General features: G+C 43.7%; 1 protein-coding gene across 3 annotated transcripts in view; it reads left to right on the top strand.

The window, feature by feature from the left end:
• The window catches only part of FTO (FTO alpha-ketoglutarate dependent dioxygenase), a 288,006-nt gene extending 271,485 nt beyond the window's left edge, over positions 1-16,521 (top strand). For all 3 annotated transcript variants that reach the window (XM_066583912.1, XM_066583909.1, XM_066583910.1), the window contains one exon: positions 15,581-16,521. In XM_066583912.1, the coding sequence (XP_066440009.1) occupies positions 15,581-15,728 (148 nt within the window). In that variant the 3' untranslated portion in view covers positions 15,729-16,521. The remainder of the gene's footprint in view (positions 1-15,580) is intronic.
• The last annotated feature ends 386 nt before the right edge of the window (positions 16,522-16,907 follow it).

Genomic DNA, 16,907 nt, shown 5'->3' with positions numbered 1-16,907 from the left:
ATTTTATTATGAAATTCTTTTTTAAAGCAATATTATATAAATGAAAAAAGAAAGGGCTCCGGCCTCCTCCAAAGAGTGAGGTGCCGCAATCAGAGGCGGGCTACCTGTCCATGACCCACCCTGTGCAATGGTATAGACCTGCTAATGATTCTCATGTTGAGGCCTAGAATGTGTATAATGTGGGTCAGAACCTTTGTTAATGAGAATACACAGAATTTATAATGATGTAATTTAGGAGGGGCCGTTAATAATTAAATGATGGGTTTTTGTTGTGTCTTCTGCTCTAAAAGGACCCAAGAGATTGAAATGTTGCAGTTACAACATCTGGTCAGGTTCCTATATTGTCAATCATTTATTATGTGCAGCAGCCATGTTCTTATTATTAGTGATCATGGAAACCTGATGCTATTATGTATTAAAGGTTGTTTAAAAGAAACTAATACAAATAAGTACAATCTCGTTGATCTAAGTAATAAGTCACATTTCCATTTTTGTAATAAGGTGACCTGATTGATTGTCTGGGGCAGTAATAACTGCTGGCCAAAAGTTTTTTGGACCAACTTTATTATCTCAAATCCATCCCAATAAAATGTAAGAGTCATACAACTTTCTAATAGAATATGTATTTAAAAGCACATAAAACTGGAAAAAAATCTTTAACATGCTTGTTGGGCTTCGAGGGAAGGGGGGTATTTATTTCTGGAGAGGTAAGGAGACACTTGCAGCAGAATAATAGAAGAATTGTACCATGTTTTGCTGACATCCATAGAACCGATCCTGGCAGCCAATTCCCCAATAAAATGGCCTTCTCTTCTGGTTAACAAACAATGTCTATGGCTATCTTAAAAACAAGTTCTCTGGGAAATTAATATTGATTGCCAGTCATTAGGATAGCTGATCAGTGTTTGATTGGTAAGGGTCCAACCTCCAAGACCCCTACAACTCAGCACAATGAAGGGGAGTCCTCCTATGAATGTCACATCTGCTTCATTATACACTTAGGCCTTGTAGTAGCTCTTTTGTACAATTGGCCGTGGCTGTTACTAAATTTTGCCCCCATGCACTTGCATGGGATGAGCTGTAGTACCAGGTACAACCATCCATAAGGTGTGCCTGTATAAATAATTAAAGGGGTTGTCTCATGAAAGCAAGTGGGTCTATACACTTCTGTATGGCCATATTAATGCACTTTGTAATATACATCGTGCATTAATTATGAGCCATACAGAAGTTATTCACTTACGTGTTCCGTTGCTAGCGTCCCCGTCGCCATGGATCCGTCTAAAATCGCCGTCTTCTGGCGATTTTTAGACGCGCTTGCGCTGTGCGGTCTTCTGTGCGGTGAATGGGGCCGCTCGTGCCGGAGAGCTGGTCCTCGTAGCTCCGCCCCGTCACGTGTGCCGATTCCAGCCAATCAGGAGGCTGGAATCGGCAATGGACCGCACAGAGCCCACGGTGCACCATGGGAGAAGACCCGCGGTGCATCGTGGGTGAAGATCCCGGCGGCCATCTTGCTAAGGTAAGGAAGAAGTCACCGCAGCGCGGGGATTCGGGTAAGTACTAAACGTTTTTTTTTTAACACATGCATCGGGTTTGTCTCGCGCCGAACGGGGGGCCTATTGAAAAGAAGAAAAAAAAACGTTTCGGCGTGAGACAACCCCTTTAAGAGGTTGCATTGCTCTTGTGAGCCCCTCAATTTGCTTAATTGAGAAGGTCCTGGATGTAGTTAGGATAGGTACTGTCTGTACTGAAAGCAAGCCCTGCAAACAGAATTTAGGGAAGTTTTGGAATGTTCTATAAATATATGCTCTATTTATCTAAGCCCCTATTTATCAAAAACACTGCTAACTAATATTCTTTTCTCATAATGGGGATGAGATTTGGCTAACTGACCCCACAGCCCTGGTGTGTATGTAGGTCAGGGGCATCAAACTCCTCTTCACTAAGGGACACATCAGTCTTATGGTCGCCTTCAAAGTGCCGATTGTAATTGTATAGTAAGCGCTCGTTCACAGCAACGTATTTGTGCAGTGTATTACATGCGCAGTTTTTGTGCACGTAATACGCAGTGAATATAACCCTTTCATTTCAATGAGTTAGTTCATATGAGCGTATTTTTTCAAACAATCGCATGAAACAATACTCGGAATGTCCTATTTTGGAGCGTATTATGCACTGCAATGGGCCGTTGAAGTGAATGGGTAGGGGCAACTATGCAGTGAATACACAGCAAACCTGCATATTCACTGCATATCTGCGCACCATTTCAATGACCCTGTCTGCGTTCTTTTTTGCATGCGCAAATACGTGATGTATTTGTGCACATAAAAACACCCCGTACAGACTGAAAAACGCAGGCGTAAGCGATATTTGGACGGGTAAATATGCAGCGTATTTGCACAATCAAAATGTGCTTATGCTTGTGTGGACAACCCTAATAGTGACCCCCATAGTGGCCTCAATAGTAACAGTGACCCCCATATTAACCGTGACCTCCATAATGGCTTCAGCAGTAACAGTGTCCCCATAGTGGCCCAAGTAGTAATGACCCCATAATGGCCACAGCAGTAACAGTGACCCCCATTGTGGCTCCAGTATTAATAGTGACCCCCATAGTAGTCCCTGCACTGCACTGCCGGACTGGAGCTCCAGGTGGGGCGAGTATAATTCCTCTTATTTTGGTGCCCGGCCGGTGCGCCCGGATTCTGCCCTCTTGCCTTGTGTTTGACATGTGTTATGTAAAGTACAATGCAGGTCGCAGTCTGTGTTCCAGGTGGTTTATTCTACCTATAAAACTTCAAATTTCCGTGTATAATGTGGTGTTTTATAGCATTTGAAACCATATTTGAGACCATAATGCGACATTTTTAAGCAATTCATAAGAGATATAGCGTTCATTTAGTGCTGAACCAGCAGTATAGAAGTTAAGAGCGTCTCGCTCTCCCCAAATCTCTTTACCCATCACAGTCTTTTAATACAAATGTTCGAGTATTCATGCCAGAAGGCCCATTGCCGGTTACCCACTGCCTGTCCCTTTAATCCCACTGTTTTAAATAACTAATGAGAAACATTTACACTCATTACTCTTTCTGCGGGGGCCTTCAGGTCGGCTAATCTTATTATTTATGAAGTGATGTGCTCTGTGATAGTACTTAGTGCATGTTAACAGATGCTATTATCTCAAGCCCAATCGTGAACGTAGCAGATATATGAGAATGTTATACGGTGATTCCACAGCAAGCGCATTATGTACGACCATGTGAGTGTAGAGGACCACGAGGAGACAATAAAGAACACCATGACACCGGCTCGGGAGGTGCCAGAAGTCATGTTAGAAGTCCATTTATAAATCCCAGGGGGAAGACACCATTAAGAACTATTCATTTTTTACATTAAATTAAAGAAGCAAAAGTTTTTTTTTGTGCCCATGTACTGCGGGCTCTGATATATGTTTTATATAATGTAGGATGTGTTTTATATCGTATGACTAATGACTGGCGAGATAATGAACAAAACAATTTCCATTGGAAGTAGAGAAGGAAGTTCACAAACTGTCCTCATTGTAAAAAGCCCAAATCCCATTATACAGCATTCACAGAAGGAATTAAACTGGACCACAAATCTATAGGATGCTCTTTTCCTATATTTGGTTAGTGTCTTGGTCCTCAGTTAGTCCCATGATTTAAAGGAGTTTTCCAGGATTTAACTATTGACCTCTTAGTGTCCCAGGACATTTATGTACATCCTGGTTGCGCAGGGTTTGTATGGAGCAGGGTCTTTGAGAGATCACACCCAGCCATAATCAGCATTCACGGCGATCACTTTAAATGCCACTGTCATTTTTGGGAACCATATTTGAATGCCCTGATAAGCATTAAGGGATCTCAAATGCTCCCCCAGCGATGAGATTGTGAGATGCTGGTTGGTTGTCATGGCAGCCCAGGGCCTTCTGAAGGCCCCCAGGGCTGCCATGTATTTTTGCCTATTAAAATGGCCAAAATACGAACCAATACCTCATATGTACTTCAGCTATTCCTTCTGGTTATGCATGTTGGTGTTCTAGGTATGTGCTTTGGCGTTTGTCAGTCGTTGTTGGATGTCTGCTCACAAGTCCCGTTTGCAATTACTGCACACTTGAGGCGGACGTGACAACAGCCAACTGAAGAAAAAGGGTATTTTATTATTGTAAAAAATAAAGAATATTAAAAGTTTTTTAAAAATTCCCATATTTACAATAAAAATAATCAAAACAAAAAAAAACAAACAAATTTGGTATCATCGTCAATTTATCAAAATAATGCATTATTAATCCCACATGGTGGATGTCATGATAAAAAAAAAAATACACCACGTCATCGCGTGAGTCCACTCCCGTCACATGTGCCGATTCCAGCCAATCAGGAGGCTGGAATCGGCACATGTGATGGGGCGGAGCTATGCGATGACGCGTACAAGTGGGCGGAGCCAAAACGCCGCTGCTGCCGAGCGGAGCCGAAGGGAGAAGACCCATCTGCGCAAGCGCGTCTAAAAAAGCAAGAAGACACCGAAATTAGACGGAGCCATGGAGACGGGGACGCCAGCAACGGAGCAGGTAAGTGAATATCTTCTGTATGGCTCATATTTAATGCACGATGTACATTACAAAGTGCATTAATATGGCCATTCAGAAGTACTTAACCCCACTTGCTTTCGCGAGACAACCCCTTTAAGGGGCGCAGCTCAAATCGGACACTACACAGACACCTGTTTGTGAGCTGTCCAGTACACGGACGGCCCGCACATTGACATGCATCTGCATGTGCTAATTCTCGTATGTGATACAGACAGGAATAGAACATGCAATTAGTTTTCACGTGGACCACCGTGCATACGCTATAATGGTTCTATGGGCTGTCCGTGAATTAACCCAGCCAGCACATGGAGCCAAATACACTAGTGTGCAGCCGGCCCAACTCACAAAATGTAGTGAAGTGAGCAGTGGCCAGTAGCAAATGGAATATGGTAATTACCTAGCTGGGCCAGAATTCAGGAGTTGGGTACTACATCAATAGATACAATCAAAAAACATAGAGAGGGTCAAAATAAAGAGGCAGTGCATGTTAGGCAAGAACGCAGGACTAGGGAAAAATTTCTTAGACACGTTCCCACATGTGAGGTCTGCTGAAAATTTTCTGCAGCTCAGCAAATCTGCACCATTTGGGCGGCTGCGCAGCAGATTTGACCCCTTCAGTGTAAAGAGTGAAATCTGCTGCGCATCTCTACCAAAATGCATGTCAAATTCTGCGGATTTGCTGAAGATTTTTTCCACTGTGAAAAATCGAAAGCCAATCCCCCATGTGTGAACATTCCCTAAATGCAGAAGGCCAGCAATCTAGGGGAGGTATTGTGGTGGTCACAAACAATAGCATGGTAAGTGTGACTTAGGGCGCCCACCCACTGGCGATTTTTTTCCCTGCGAAATTCGCAGCATTTTTTTCTCTGCAGGGGTCTATGGGACTTGAATTTACCGCGAAATCGCGATTTTGCGCGATTGCGATTTTAACATTACAAGTCCCATAGACCCCTGCAGAGAAAAAAATGCTGCGAATTTCGCAGGGAAAAAAAATCGCCAGTGGGTGGGCGCTATTAATCTGATATTGGCTGGCCAGAGCATTGCACATAACAGCGACTCAATAACTGCAGATGATGCTGGACCAAAGGTGGCCCAACACTATATAGGAATATGTGCGTAAAACCTAATTCCATCACCTTCTATGTGTGCTCTGATACTTTTGTCAACATAATGTAGTACAAGTGATCAAATGTGGGAAATAAATAAAGATGTAAAAAAAAAGTTGAATCATTTTTTTTGAAATAGTAAAAAAAATATATTAAAAGTTCAAAAAAACACCCCTTTTCCCATTTGTCTCATAAAAAATAAATAAAAAAAAACCAAAAACATATTTGGTATCTCTGTGTTCGTTACAATTAGAGATGAGCGAATCTACTCGTTTCGAGTATTTACTCGATCGAGCACCGCGATTTTCGAGTACTTCAGTACTCGGGTGAAAAGATTCGGGGGGGGGGGCAGCAGCCGGGAACAGGGGGGAGCCCTCTCCCTCTTTCCCCCCACTCCCCGCTGCAACCCCCCACTCACCCACGGCGTCCCCCGAATCTTTTTGCCCGAGTACGGAAGTACTCGAAAATGGCGCTGCTCGGGCGAAAAAGGGGCGTGGCCGAGTAGGCTCGCTCATCTCTAGTTACAATGCAAACTATTAAAATATCAGATTTATTCCACACAGTGAACGTAAAAAAAAGTGATAAAAGTCAAAACTGCAGGGTTTTTTGTTATTCTAGCTCTCAAAGAAACTTGATAAAAAAATGATCAAAATGAAGCGAGGGCTAAAAAATAAGAAAAAGAAAAATCTCTGGTCTTGAAGATGTTAATTACACATGCCTATTTGTCTTAACCGGCCACAGCTTTAGGCTGCTTTCAAGTGAGCGTATTTCAAATCTGTATTTAATCCACATTTTGATGACCATAATACAGAGCTAATGAAAATCTACTGGGCTATGCATGTGCATTTTTTTCATAGCCGTGTTTGAAATACCCAGAATGCACTTCTTTTGCCTGTCTTTGTTGAAAAATACATCCATTATAGTCTGTGGAATATGGATGCATCTGTATTTGCCTTAATTGGTATTATTTTCTACTGGGCAAAATTGGACCCTTTTTTTTTGCACAATAGTAAATAAAATCAAATAAAAACCAAATTCATATACAATAGTGATGACATACTGATGCAATGTCACCCATATTATGGACATATACAAATTCACTTGTGCAAAACTGGCCTTACAGATAGAATAGTAATCAAACTACTAACGACGACCTGTCCGTGAGTGAGTGAGTTTGTGAGTGATTTACATGCTCCATCCCTGATAACATGATGGTGATGTCATCAAAGGTCCTTCAGACCCAGTGAGAAAGTTGCATTTGCCACCCCTGAGCACATGACAGTGACAGCCTCACAAGTCCTGTACAAACACAGCTGCTGTCCGGCTAGGTGTTCATTAGTATTCCATAGCAACTGAAGCCACAGGGCGTTTGTATCCTGCCTGTAATCTGTTCAAGGTTGCAGGACCTCTGATGATGTCACCATCATGGGATTAGGAGCGGAGCATGTAACTTCCTCATTGGCGATGAAGGACCTTTGGTGATATCACCGTCATGTGGTCAAGGGTGGAGCATGTGCCATTTACTCAGGATGAGCATCACCATCATGTGATCAGGGGCTGAGCATTATAGTGATGTCATCACAGGTCCTTCATCTCCAGTGCTGTCCTGCTTCTGATCCCTGTTGTATGGGATGAACAGTGAATGCAGCGGTGCTGTGTGTGTGACGTGCATGCAACACAACTGTGTGGTGCATTGCACCACCAGAAACACTGGTACTATAACTTCCTATTAATTACTAGTAGTAAAATAGATGTTGCATAGACACCAGTTGCTTCATTCTCTTTTAGGTAAGGTGCACACTAGCTGTAACTCCGACTTGGGCTGGCACAACTTGCATCGGACAGCAGACGGACATGGACAAAAATTGGACATGCCATGAGTCTTTCACGTGGACCAAGGTCCATGCATATAGCCTCATAGGCTATCATGGGGCCATGGGCTGTCCATGGAATTACATCTATAAAGTAAAGGAGGAGTAGGACATTGTTACCAGGCTTAACACAAGCAGCCCCGGACTCTTCCCGGTAGTAATCTATAATGTTGCAGTCATCTATTTTACTAAAAAGTCCCTCTGGCACGGTTACTATTTATATCACATGACTTTTTCTGAGGCAGATGTGCCTATTTACATAGAGATTAATTCTGCTTTTGGATGTTTATTTTATTCTGATCTGGAGAAGCTTGTCCAGAGGAAATTGTCATGTTCTCTTTGAAGTTCATGTCAGACTTTAGAAGGGTTTATTTTTTTGTTTAACCGATGATGGGTTGGATATCTGAATTGTTGTTCAGGCTATTTAACTCCATTTTATGGACTAGAGACTAGAAATTATAGGCTTTCCGGCCCATTTGGAAACGTTTAAAGGTTAATCATACATACACTATTTCAGTACCTTCCGAATGTCAATAAGGGGTTGTCAGGTTTACAAAAAATACTCCTGGGCAGAGAACATATAAAAAGAACACTTCTCACTGCGGAGGACCTGGTATGCCCCTATATTACACAGTTCATTGATTTAACCCCTTTATGCAAGAAGGGGTACATATACACTCTTAGGTGCTTGGGGGGTGTAAGTAACCGGGCCTGGGAGCCGAGCCTGCTCTATTATTCAGATTGCCAGATTAGAGTCAGGAAGGAATTTTCCTCCCCTAAATTAGGAAAATTGGCTTCTACCTCATTGGGTTTTTTTTGTCTTCCTCTGGATCAACATTGGGGGGGGGGGGGGGGGTAATAGGCTGAACTGGATAACCATGTGTCTTTTTTCAGTCTTACATGCTATGTTATATTACTGTAACCGGTGGGTGTCAGCTGTGTTAGACAGTTGACACTCCCTTCCACATCTGTAAACAGAGCTAGTTGTGATCATCGCAGCTGCAGCCGTTCAACCCCTCAGATGCAGCTATGTTAGCCCAACCTCCCCGCAATATAATATGGAGATACCAATAATTGCCATTGCAATGCCATGGTATTAAACCTGTTTAAGCCTTGCGTAAGTTAGAAGTGATATATACTGCAGTAGGAAGGTAAGGATAATAAAATGAAAAAGGCTCGAAAGTTAAAGGGGCTGTACCAGAATTACACGTTATCCCCTCTCCCCTTGGTTGTGCTCCATTCACTTTCATCACTGTGGGGGAAAGCATCCTTGTAGTAACCAGAATAGGGGGACATGAGACCACCCTTCTCAAGATCGGTGGAGGTCTCAGCTGTGAACCCCACCACCACCAATCAGAAAGTTATTCTCTATCATGTTGATAGGGGATAACTTGTAATTCTCTTACAACACATTCATTGGCAGCTATGTAATACTTAGTTTCTCCTGTGGTGGCGCTGCAGGGAAATTGAATCCTTGCTGCCAGGTTCCTCACAGATTACATCGTATCCCTGCTGTCCAGCAGCGAAGTATCCTCTGACCAGCTCATTGTCGGGGGACCTATCCAACAAAAAGGGATTGTCGAAAGCAATCAAATGCATTTTATCTTGAGCGGAGGCGAATAGAGTGTTATAATGATGGTTAATTCGAGAATTTCAGGCTACAAGAAAGGCTAAATGAAAACCATTTGCCACAATATTGCCTATGTTACTATTTTAAAGTGTAAAAATGTGCAACATCAGTATCCAGCTTTAGTAATAGCGTTACTTATTCATTCTCCCTAAATAGTGTAAGCTTCTTGCCAACAATGAGCCAGTATAATCTTCTACAAAGACAACAGATGTACAGCAACTGGGCTGCAAGCCAGTGAAGAAGGATGGGAATGGGAAGAAAATGAGAGCCCGTTCTATTAAACTAATAGCTTGTCACTATTTCTATTAGAGCAATAATATTAATACTGCTACTTCTCGGATGCCATTGCTTATCCATGTGCTCTCTATGGTTGGCCCTATTAGGGATAAAATCAAACAATTTAAAACTGATATTGCTTGAGGTCAAGGATATATCTGCACTAGCTGCACCAGAACTTTCATTATATTCGTTATCATATGAAAAATAAAAGTTGAATTCAATACCATTCTTTAAAATGGTTTCACAGACCATAATATGCAAATTGACTCTTCAATATGGAACCCAAGTTGGTCAAGAATAATACTTGTATTATACTATTCAAAACAAGATGCCCCAATGACTGTTTCATGAATTCATCAGCAAGTCAGGGGCATAGCTATTGGTGACTGGTGATACACATGCCCCCGGTTTTGGATGCCGGGGAGATTGCTACTCTACCTATGTTATGGTATTTAGAAGCAGTGCTAGACCAACAAACCAAATCATTGCTCATGGTGAAGGAAAGTCTAGATACAGTACAACATCATTCAGCACTCATTAGTAGTAATTTGAGAAACTGCCGGGTCATCTGTGTGACTTTGCACCTTAGAAATATGTAATATCTACCATTGGTGGAATTTATGTTTTACATTGGTGTTGAACTGCCCGGTCATTTGTATAAGTAAATACTTCCTTTGCTGTCTTGATTCTACTCTTGTGCTGAAGTTGTCACAAAATTGGTGTAGTCGGTAGGATGGCACCAGCAGTGGTAATTGGAGTGTAGTGAACCCCTGAACCTGTCAACTTGCCAGGGGACTGGCAATGTAAAAGAAGGGGTATGGAAGGGGGAGAAGCTGCCTGGCACTTCCCCTTACTGTTAGGAGTGGCTCAGCTACTTGGAATAGTTGCCAACAGCACCGCCATGCCATAACACGGACAACCACTTGCTTCATACCTATCAAACTTGGCAGTGAAATACTTGAAAGTCTTAGTACCAGAACGATATTGCTCAAATATGTTGCCATTTACCTGTAAACATGTTCTCCACCTTTGAACCCAAGCTATGATGTCACTTTGGAAATATTCAGGATATTTGTGTGTGGCCCAGGATCCTATAACATCTTTCACAGCTTCTAAGTCAACGGAATGTTGATCATGGAGGCTGCTCTTGAGTGGCCCAAACAGTTAGAAGTTCATTGGTGTCAAATCAGGGCTGTATGATGAGAGTGGTATTATTGCGCAGCCCATTTTAGCAGTAACTTCAGTTGTCACATCTGATCAACAGTTCTTTGCACACATTGATTCGGTGGGCCTTATGATCCACTCCCTTTAACACACACTTGTTGATATCCAAAGTTATGGATTCATTTTTCTACAAATCTGTGGCCACATCCAACTTCATCACAGATCTCTCTGATGGTCACCTGTCAATCTTTGTGAATCATGCCATTCACTTTCTGTTGGTTCTCCATTATGCCACTTGTCACTCACGGACCATTTCCCTGCATGAATACGCTTCATTCATCTTCTGCCATTGCTGTAGTTAATTGTGGCACAACTTTTAGTCTTTTTCGTGGATCTCTGTGGCATTGCAACCTTCCACTTACAAGAAGGCAATGAAAAGTTCCAAATAGAAAAAACCTATGCTCAACAAAAAACGTTTTCTATTTTGAACTTTTCTTGTATCAACCAAAAACTGCCATTTTTGGATCTGTCCTCCGACTCTCCTATCTTCTGGATGCCCACGTGCACAAGACTCGTATTTTCTCGCTGACTTGATCTTCAGGTGTGATGACGGTGTCCCCCGGAGGACTGTCCACCCCGGGTAATCATTACCTATTGCCATCTCACAAGGCGCTTTCCCATTGTATTCTTTTCCAGAAGTCGATGAAGGCATTACTTTCTGGATGTCAACCATATGCGTAATATATATATTGCGGGGGTTACATTCCAGAGACCCCCGCGATATGTGAAAATCTGCGAAGTAGCAGCATTATATTTACACAAATCAATCTGTCGGGTGAACTGCCAAACAATCGCAAAAGTGAACAAATCATGCGCTTTTTAGCTACGGCAGTTTACACGCAACGAACAAACGAACAGCAGTAGCCCGACAGATTGATTTGTGTATACCCCGCTTAAGGCTTTTAAAACCCCTCCCACTCTCCTATAAACCTTTCCCACAATCTTATGAACACTTCATATGCTCTTAAACACATTCTACACTCTTAAACCTACGTAATTTAAGAACATATAATATGGGCACTGTACTCACCAGTGAAGTATGTACATCTTGAATGATGATCATGAATTATGTAGCTGTGCAGTACTGATGAAGGTGATGACGATGAGATGAATGCTGTACTGCACAGCCCAGAAGAGCATCACAGTTCTTCTGAAGGCACCACTTCATCAGGCGCTTCATCAGGTGGTACTGTATCTTTTCCCTGGCCCGTAACTTCTACTTCCACTGAAGATGTAGGTGTAACTGATCTATTAGCCTGAGTGATGTACATAGTTATGGAGAGTTACTGGTGCTGCTTTTTCTTTTGAGTGAGGTTTTTATAAACTGACATGGAACCCTTGATTGCATTTACAAAGTGCAACGAACAAAGCATCTGGGGGTCCCATTCTTCGGCCACTCGTTGAAGTTCTTTGGACATTCTGACCACGATCGAGTGTTAGGCCAACCTCCTCCTCTTCTCCAACCTGTAGTTCGTCTTGTTCCTCAGCCTCTCCTTCACTTGCTGATTTCGTCAACTCCATCAGGTCTTCGTCTGTCAACGGTTGTGAGTGGACTTCAATCAGGTCATTCACGTTATCAGGAGTTATATCATCGAAGCTATATCCTCCCAGTAGTTTTGCCAGCTTCATGGCCTTAGGTACCGCAGAGTGTTGGACTTCATGAGGAGAAAATTCCGTGTAATCGTTGACCACTTCTGGCCACAATTTTGTTCACCTTGCACTTACCGTTTCACTCTTCATCTCTTTTATGACCTTCTGAATAATTAGGAGACACGATGCAATATTGTAGTCACGCCAGTACGCCTTTAGCGAGAAGTTTTCATCCAAGTCTATAGCTTCAACCAGGTTTTAAGCAGGGCGTTTTGTGTGTAGAGCGCCTTAAAGGCGCGAATAACGCCTTGATCCATGGGCTGAATGAGAGATATGGTGTTCGGTAGCAAGAACTCTATCTGGACGCTGTTATACGACAGATCGGCAGCATGGCCTCCAGCATTGTCCATGATCAGAAGCACTTTGAACTCCAGGTTTTTCTCTGCCAGATAAAGCTTTACCTCTGGTATAAAGCACTGGTGGAACCAATCAGCTGTTAGGAGTTTCGTTATCCAGGCTTTATGGTTATCCAATACACAGGCAACACATTCTTATTTTTGATTTTTTGGGCCCTTGGGTTTTTTGCCTTATAAATAAGCCCTGGCTTTATTAGAAAGCCTGCAGCATTCCCACATATAATCAGAGTGACTCAATCTTTTTGGGCCTTAAAACCAGGGGCTTTGGCTACATCCTTCATAATAAAAGTGCGAGATTGCATCTGTTTCCAAAATAAGCCCATCTCATCCATGTTAAAAACTGGTTCAGGCTTAGAGCCCCCTTCCTCGATGATGGATTTGAACACGTCATTCACGTACTCCTCGGCTTCGGCTTTATTCGCAGAGGCAATTTCTCCATGCAGAGGAACGCTCGAGTCCAAAGTCTCTAAAATTTGTCAAACCAGCCCTTGCTGGCACTGAATGGCGTTGGTGTAGTGAGAGAAGTACTCGACAGTCCGGCTTCTGCGTCACCGCCCTCGTCTTCTTCCTTGTGAACATCCGTGCTTTCTGCAAAACCATCATAAAGTTTCTTGGCCTTCGTCCGTATGATGTTGGTATCTAGTGAGATATTCTTCCTGCAGTCATTTATCCACACAGCCAATGCAGACTCCATCTTCACAATGGCCTTATTGCGGGAAGTGACCACCCTTTTTGCAGTCTTGCTAAAAGTAATTTTTGTCGTAGACCTAATATTCTTCTCATCTTTCTTTATGTAGCGAATAGAGATGAGCCAGCATGCTCGGTTAAGGCAGTTACTCGAGCGAGCATCGCTCTTCTTGAGTAACTGCTTACTGGTCCGAGCAGATGCGGGGGGGACGGGGGGGGCGTCAAGGGAGAGCGGGGGGGGAGTGAGAGAGATCTCTCTCTCTCCCAGCCGCCCTTCACCCCCCACCCCCCTCCCTCTCGAATCTGCTTGGACCAGTATGCAGTTACTTGAGAAGAGCGATGCTCGCTCAAGTAACTGCCTTAACCGAGCGTACTCGCTTATCTCTAGTAGCGAACTGTAGATTTGTTTATACCATAATGACAGCCTACAGCCGCATAACTTTTGCCTTCCTTTAATGTGTCAAGACGTTTTACCTTTTCTTTGATGGTAAGTATTTTCTTCTGCCGCTTGGGTTCAATACCAGAAGCCTTAGCCTGGGTTCACACAGGGCGGATTTGCCGCGGTTTTGCCACAGCAGATCCGCCCGCGGCAAAACCGCCCGCGGCCGCTAATCTCGGGATTAGCCAGCCATGTGGATGAGATTTCTCAGAAATCTCGTCCACACGGGACGGCTAATCCGCTGCGGTAAATCCGGCTGAAACCGCGCTGCGGCCGCCGCAGCCGCGGTTTCCAAAGATTGAGCAGGTCTGTTTACCTTTCCTTTTTGCGCCGGCCGCAACGGAAAAGCATGCGGCCGAGCCGCTTCAAAGCCGCCGCGGCTTAAACCGCAGCGGTTCTCCCGGCGGAAATCTCGCGGTTTTTGCTGCGGCCAAACCGCGAGATTTCCGACGGGAATCCGCCCTGTGTGAACCCACCCGGGGCAGAACGTTTGGGTGGCATCGCAGGTAGAGATGAGCGAGCGTACTCGCTAAGGCAAATTACACGAGCGAGTATTGCCTTTTGCGAGTACCTGCCCGCTCGTCTCAAAAGATTCGGGTGCCGGCGGGGGTGAGCGGCGAGTTGCGGGAGTGAGCAGGGGGGCGTGGGGGGAGAGAGAGATCTCCCCTCCCCGTGCCTGCACCCGAATCTTTTGAGACGAGCGGGCAGGTACTCGCAAAAGGCAATACTCGCTCGTGTAATTTGCCTTAGCGAGTATACTCGCTCATCTCTAATCGCTGGGCTTGAAATACAAGATGTACTATAAATGCAAACTTGTACAAACTTTTCTCTTATGGGCATGTACGGGCACAGTGCGGGAGAACAAACAGGCCGATGCTACGATCAGTGAGCCAACCAGCGCCCAGGATACAGAACACATCAATCAGCCAATAGTGCGCCGTGTACAATCTCGCCTTGGCAAGCACTAGTGCCATACTGTATTTCCTATATGTACCGCAAAATTCTGCAATATAACGAAAGACTCAGCGAAAACAGAATTATATATGGTCTATCTAAAATCGGCGATGCACTGAAGCCGCAATCGTTGAACCGCGATATAGTGAGAGATCACTGTATACATAAATGATGTATATGTAACATAGCATGACATATATAATGCATAGCATGCGTTTTATGTATTGGCATAACTGTTGACATAGTCACCGCGCTTTAATGGCTTCACTGTCAGTTTCAACCAAAGTCAATAGGTCAAAGTTAAAGGCTTCCAGGCAGAAAATCTGCTACCATTAACCCCCTATGGGAACAAAATCACTTTCTGTACTCTTGTGTGTCAGAACCAGTCACAGTATGCAGCACTTACTTTCTAATGTCAGACAGCGCCTCACATGTGCCAGTGTCATTTTGGATATTTGTCTATTAGAAACCATATATTCATCAATTCCTTAAACACTTTCCTGGTTTATCAGTCATACGGAGCAATTTGTGTAACAGAGGAGAGCTGCTGCAGGAAAATCAGACTCCCTGCAGCTGCTCTCCCTGATGCGGTCAATAGGATGTTGTCTACTCTGGGATACAATAGACACCCAGATAACATATTGACAGGTCACATTCTATCCTTGCTAGTCAGGTGACCAAGATATGCATGAGACTCCCTATTGCTTTTCTTGCCCAGACGCTTCAGGGTGGAGATGACTCTAACGTATAATCTTGTATGTTTCTCTTTAAGGAGCACAAGCAGTTTGGTGGAGTCTTTACCTGCGGACCTGAGGCCTCGCTGCTGCCCGTATTGGGGAGAGGACGATTGCTGCATGCCTCTGCCTTTTGATCTCAGTGGAATTTTGACAAAATTGGAAAATCTAATAGGGAAGGACTGAGAAGCTACGTCAGTGACAACTCATGGAAGTGATCGTTTGCAGTATTCTTCTCGGAGGAATGAAGAGTTGGCCGACCTATTCATAAAGATAGTTGAAAAGAAATGGGCAGATTTGTTTTTAATACTTAAAGATACTCTGTCACCATGTTTTTGCAGCCCTCACTGGAAGCACCATAAGGTGGCGCCTGTCGTACTGGTTACAGTGATATGTCTACTGTGTGGATCTGTGCAGTAGTTTTGGAGAAACTTGCATGTTATTAGTAGACACAGAAGTAGTCCTGCATATTCATGAGCTGGCCACACCCACTCTGCCTCCAGCAAGTGATTAGCAGCTCTCTCTTCATGTGCAGTAATAGGCAGATAGCAGTCAGTCAGTAGCTGGAGGGCCGGGTGGGTGTAGCTATCTGTAGCTCATGATTATCCAGGACTACTTCAAGTAGTCCTCTATGCTACTGATACAATATAATTTTCTCCCAAACTACTGCACAGATCCACACAGCAGACATATCACTGCAATCAGTGTGACAGGTGCTATTTAAACTGACCTCAGTGCAAAAAGGTGGTAACAGAGTCTCTTTAAAAATCAGTTAAAGGAGTCATTACAGATATCACTATTTGTACTGTCTTTTCTTGTTAATGTATGCTGCAGAAAAACTGAAGAATCACCTATAGAAGCATGAAATGGACATAGAATCATGGTATCTGCCAGAAAAGGCATTAACAATCTGTGTTGGTCTACTTTTTTACATTTTTCTTTCAGCTCATAATGCAAATAAAGGAATTTCTGGAAAATATTCATTATTAACCCCTTCTCTCCATATGATGTAAGGGTACGTCATGGCATCTGGGTACTTCCCGCAACTGGATGTACCCTTACGTCATAGGGATAGCGTGAGATCAGAAGAGATCTTGCGCTATCCGGCAGCGGAAGCTGGATGTCACTGATAGCTGGCCTACTGCTTCAATCCCTGCTATTAACCACTTCCCTGCCGCGATCTATGTAGAGCGCAACACGGGAAGGGTCCACAGAGGGAGCACGCTCCGTCTGTGACGTTATCGGGCTCTCGCAATATAATCGCAGAGAGCCCGGCAGGTTGCCATGGTAACAGGAGGCCACCTACAGGCGTCCTGTATTACCATTGCCTTTGATAGCTGTAATAAGCGATAAGGCATTACAGGA

The sequence above is a fragment of the Eleutherodactylus coqui genome, chromosome 11 (genome assembly GCF_035609145.1).
Source record: "Eleutherodactylus coqui strain aEleCoq1 chromosome 11, aEleCoq1.hap1, whole genome shotgun sequence".
Classification (NCBI taxonomy): Eukaryota; Metazoa; Chordata; class Amphibia; order Anura; family Eleutherodactylidae; genus Eleutherodactylus; species Eleutherodactylus coqui.
The sequence above is the reverse complement of the archived record's forward strand: the minus strand, read 5'-3'. Positions and strand labels throughout refer to the sequence as shown.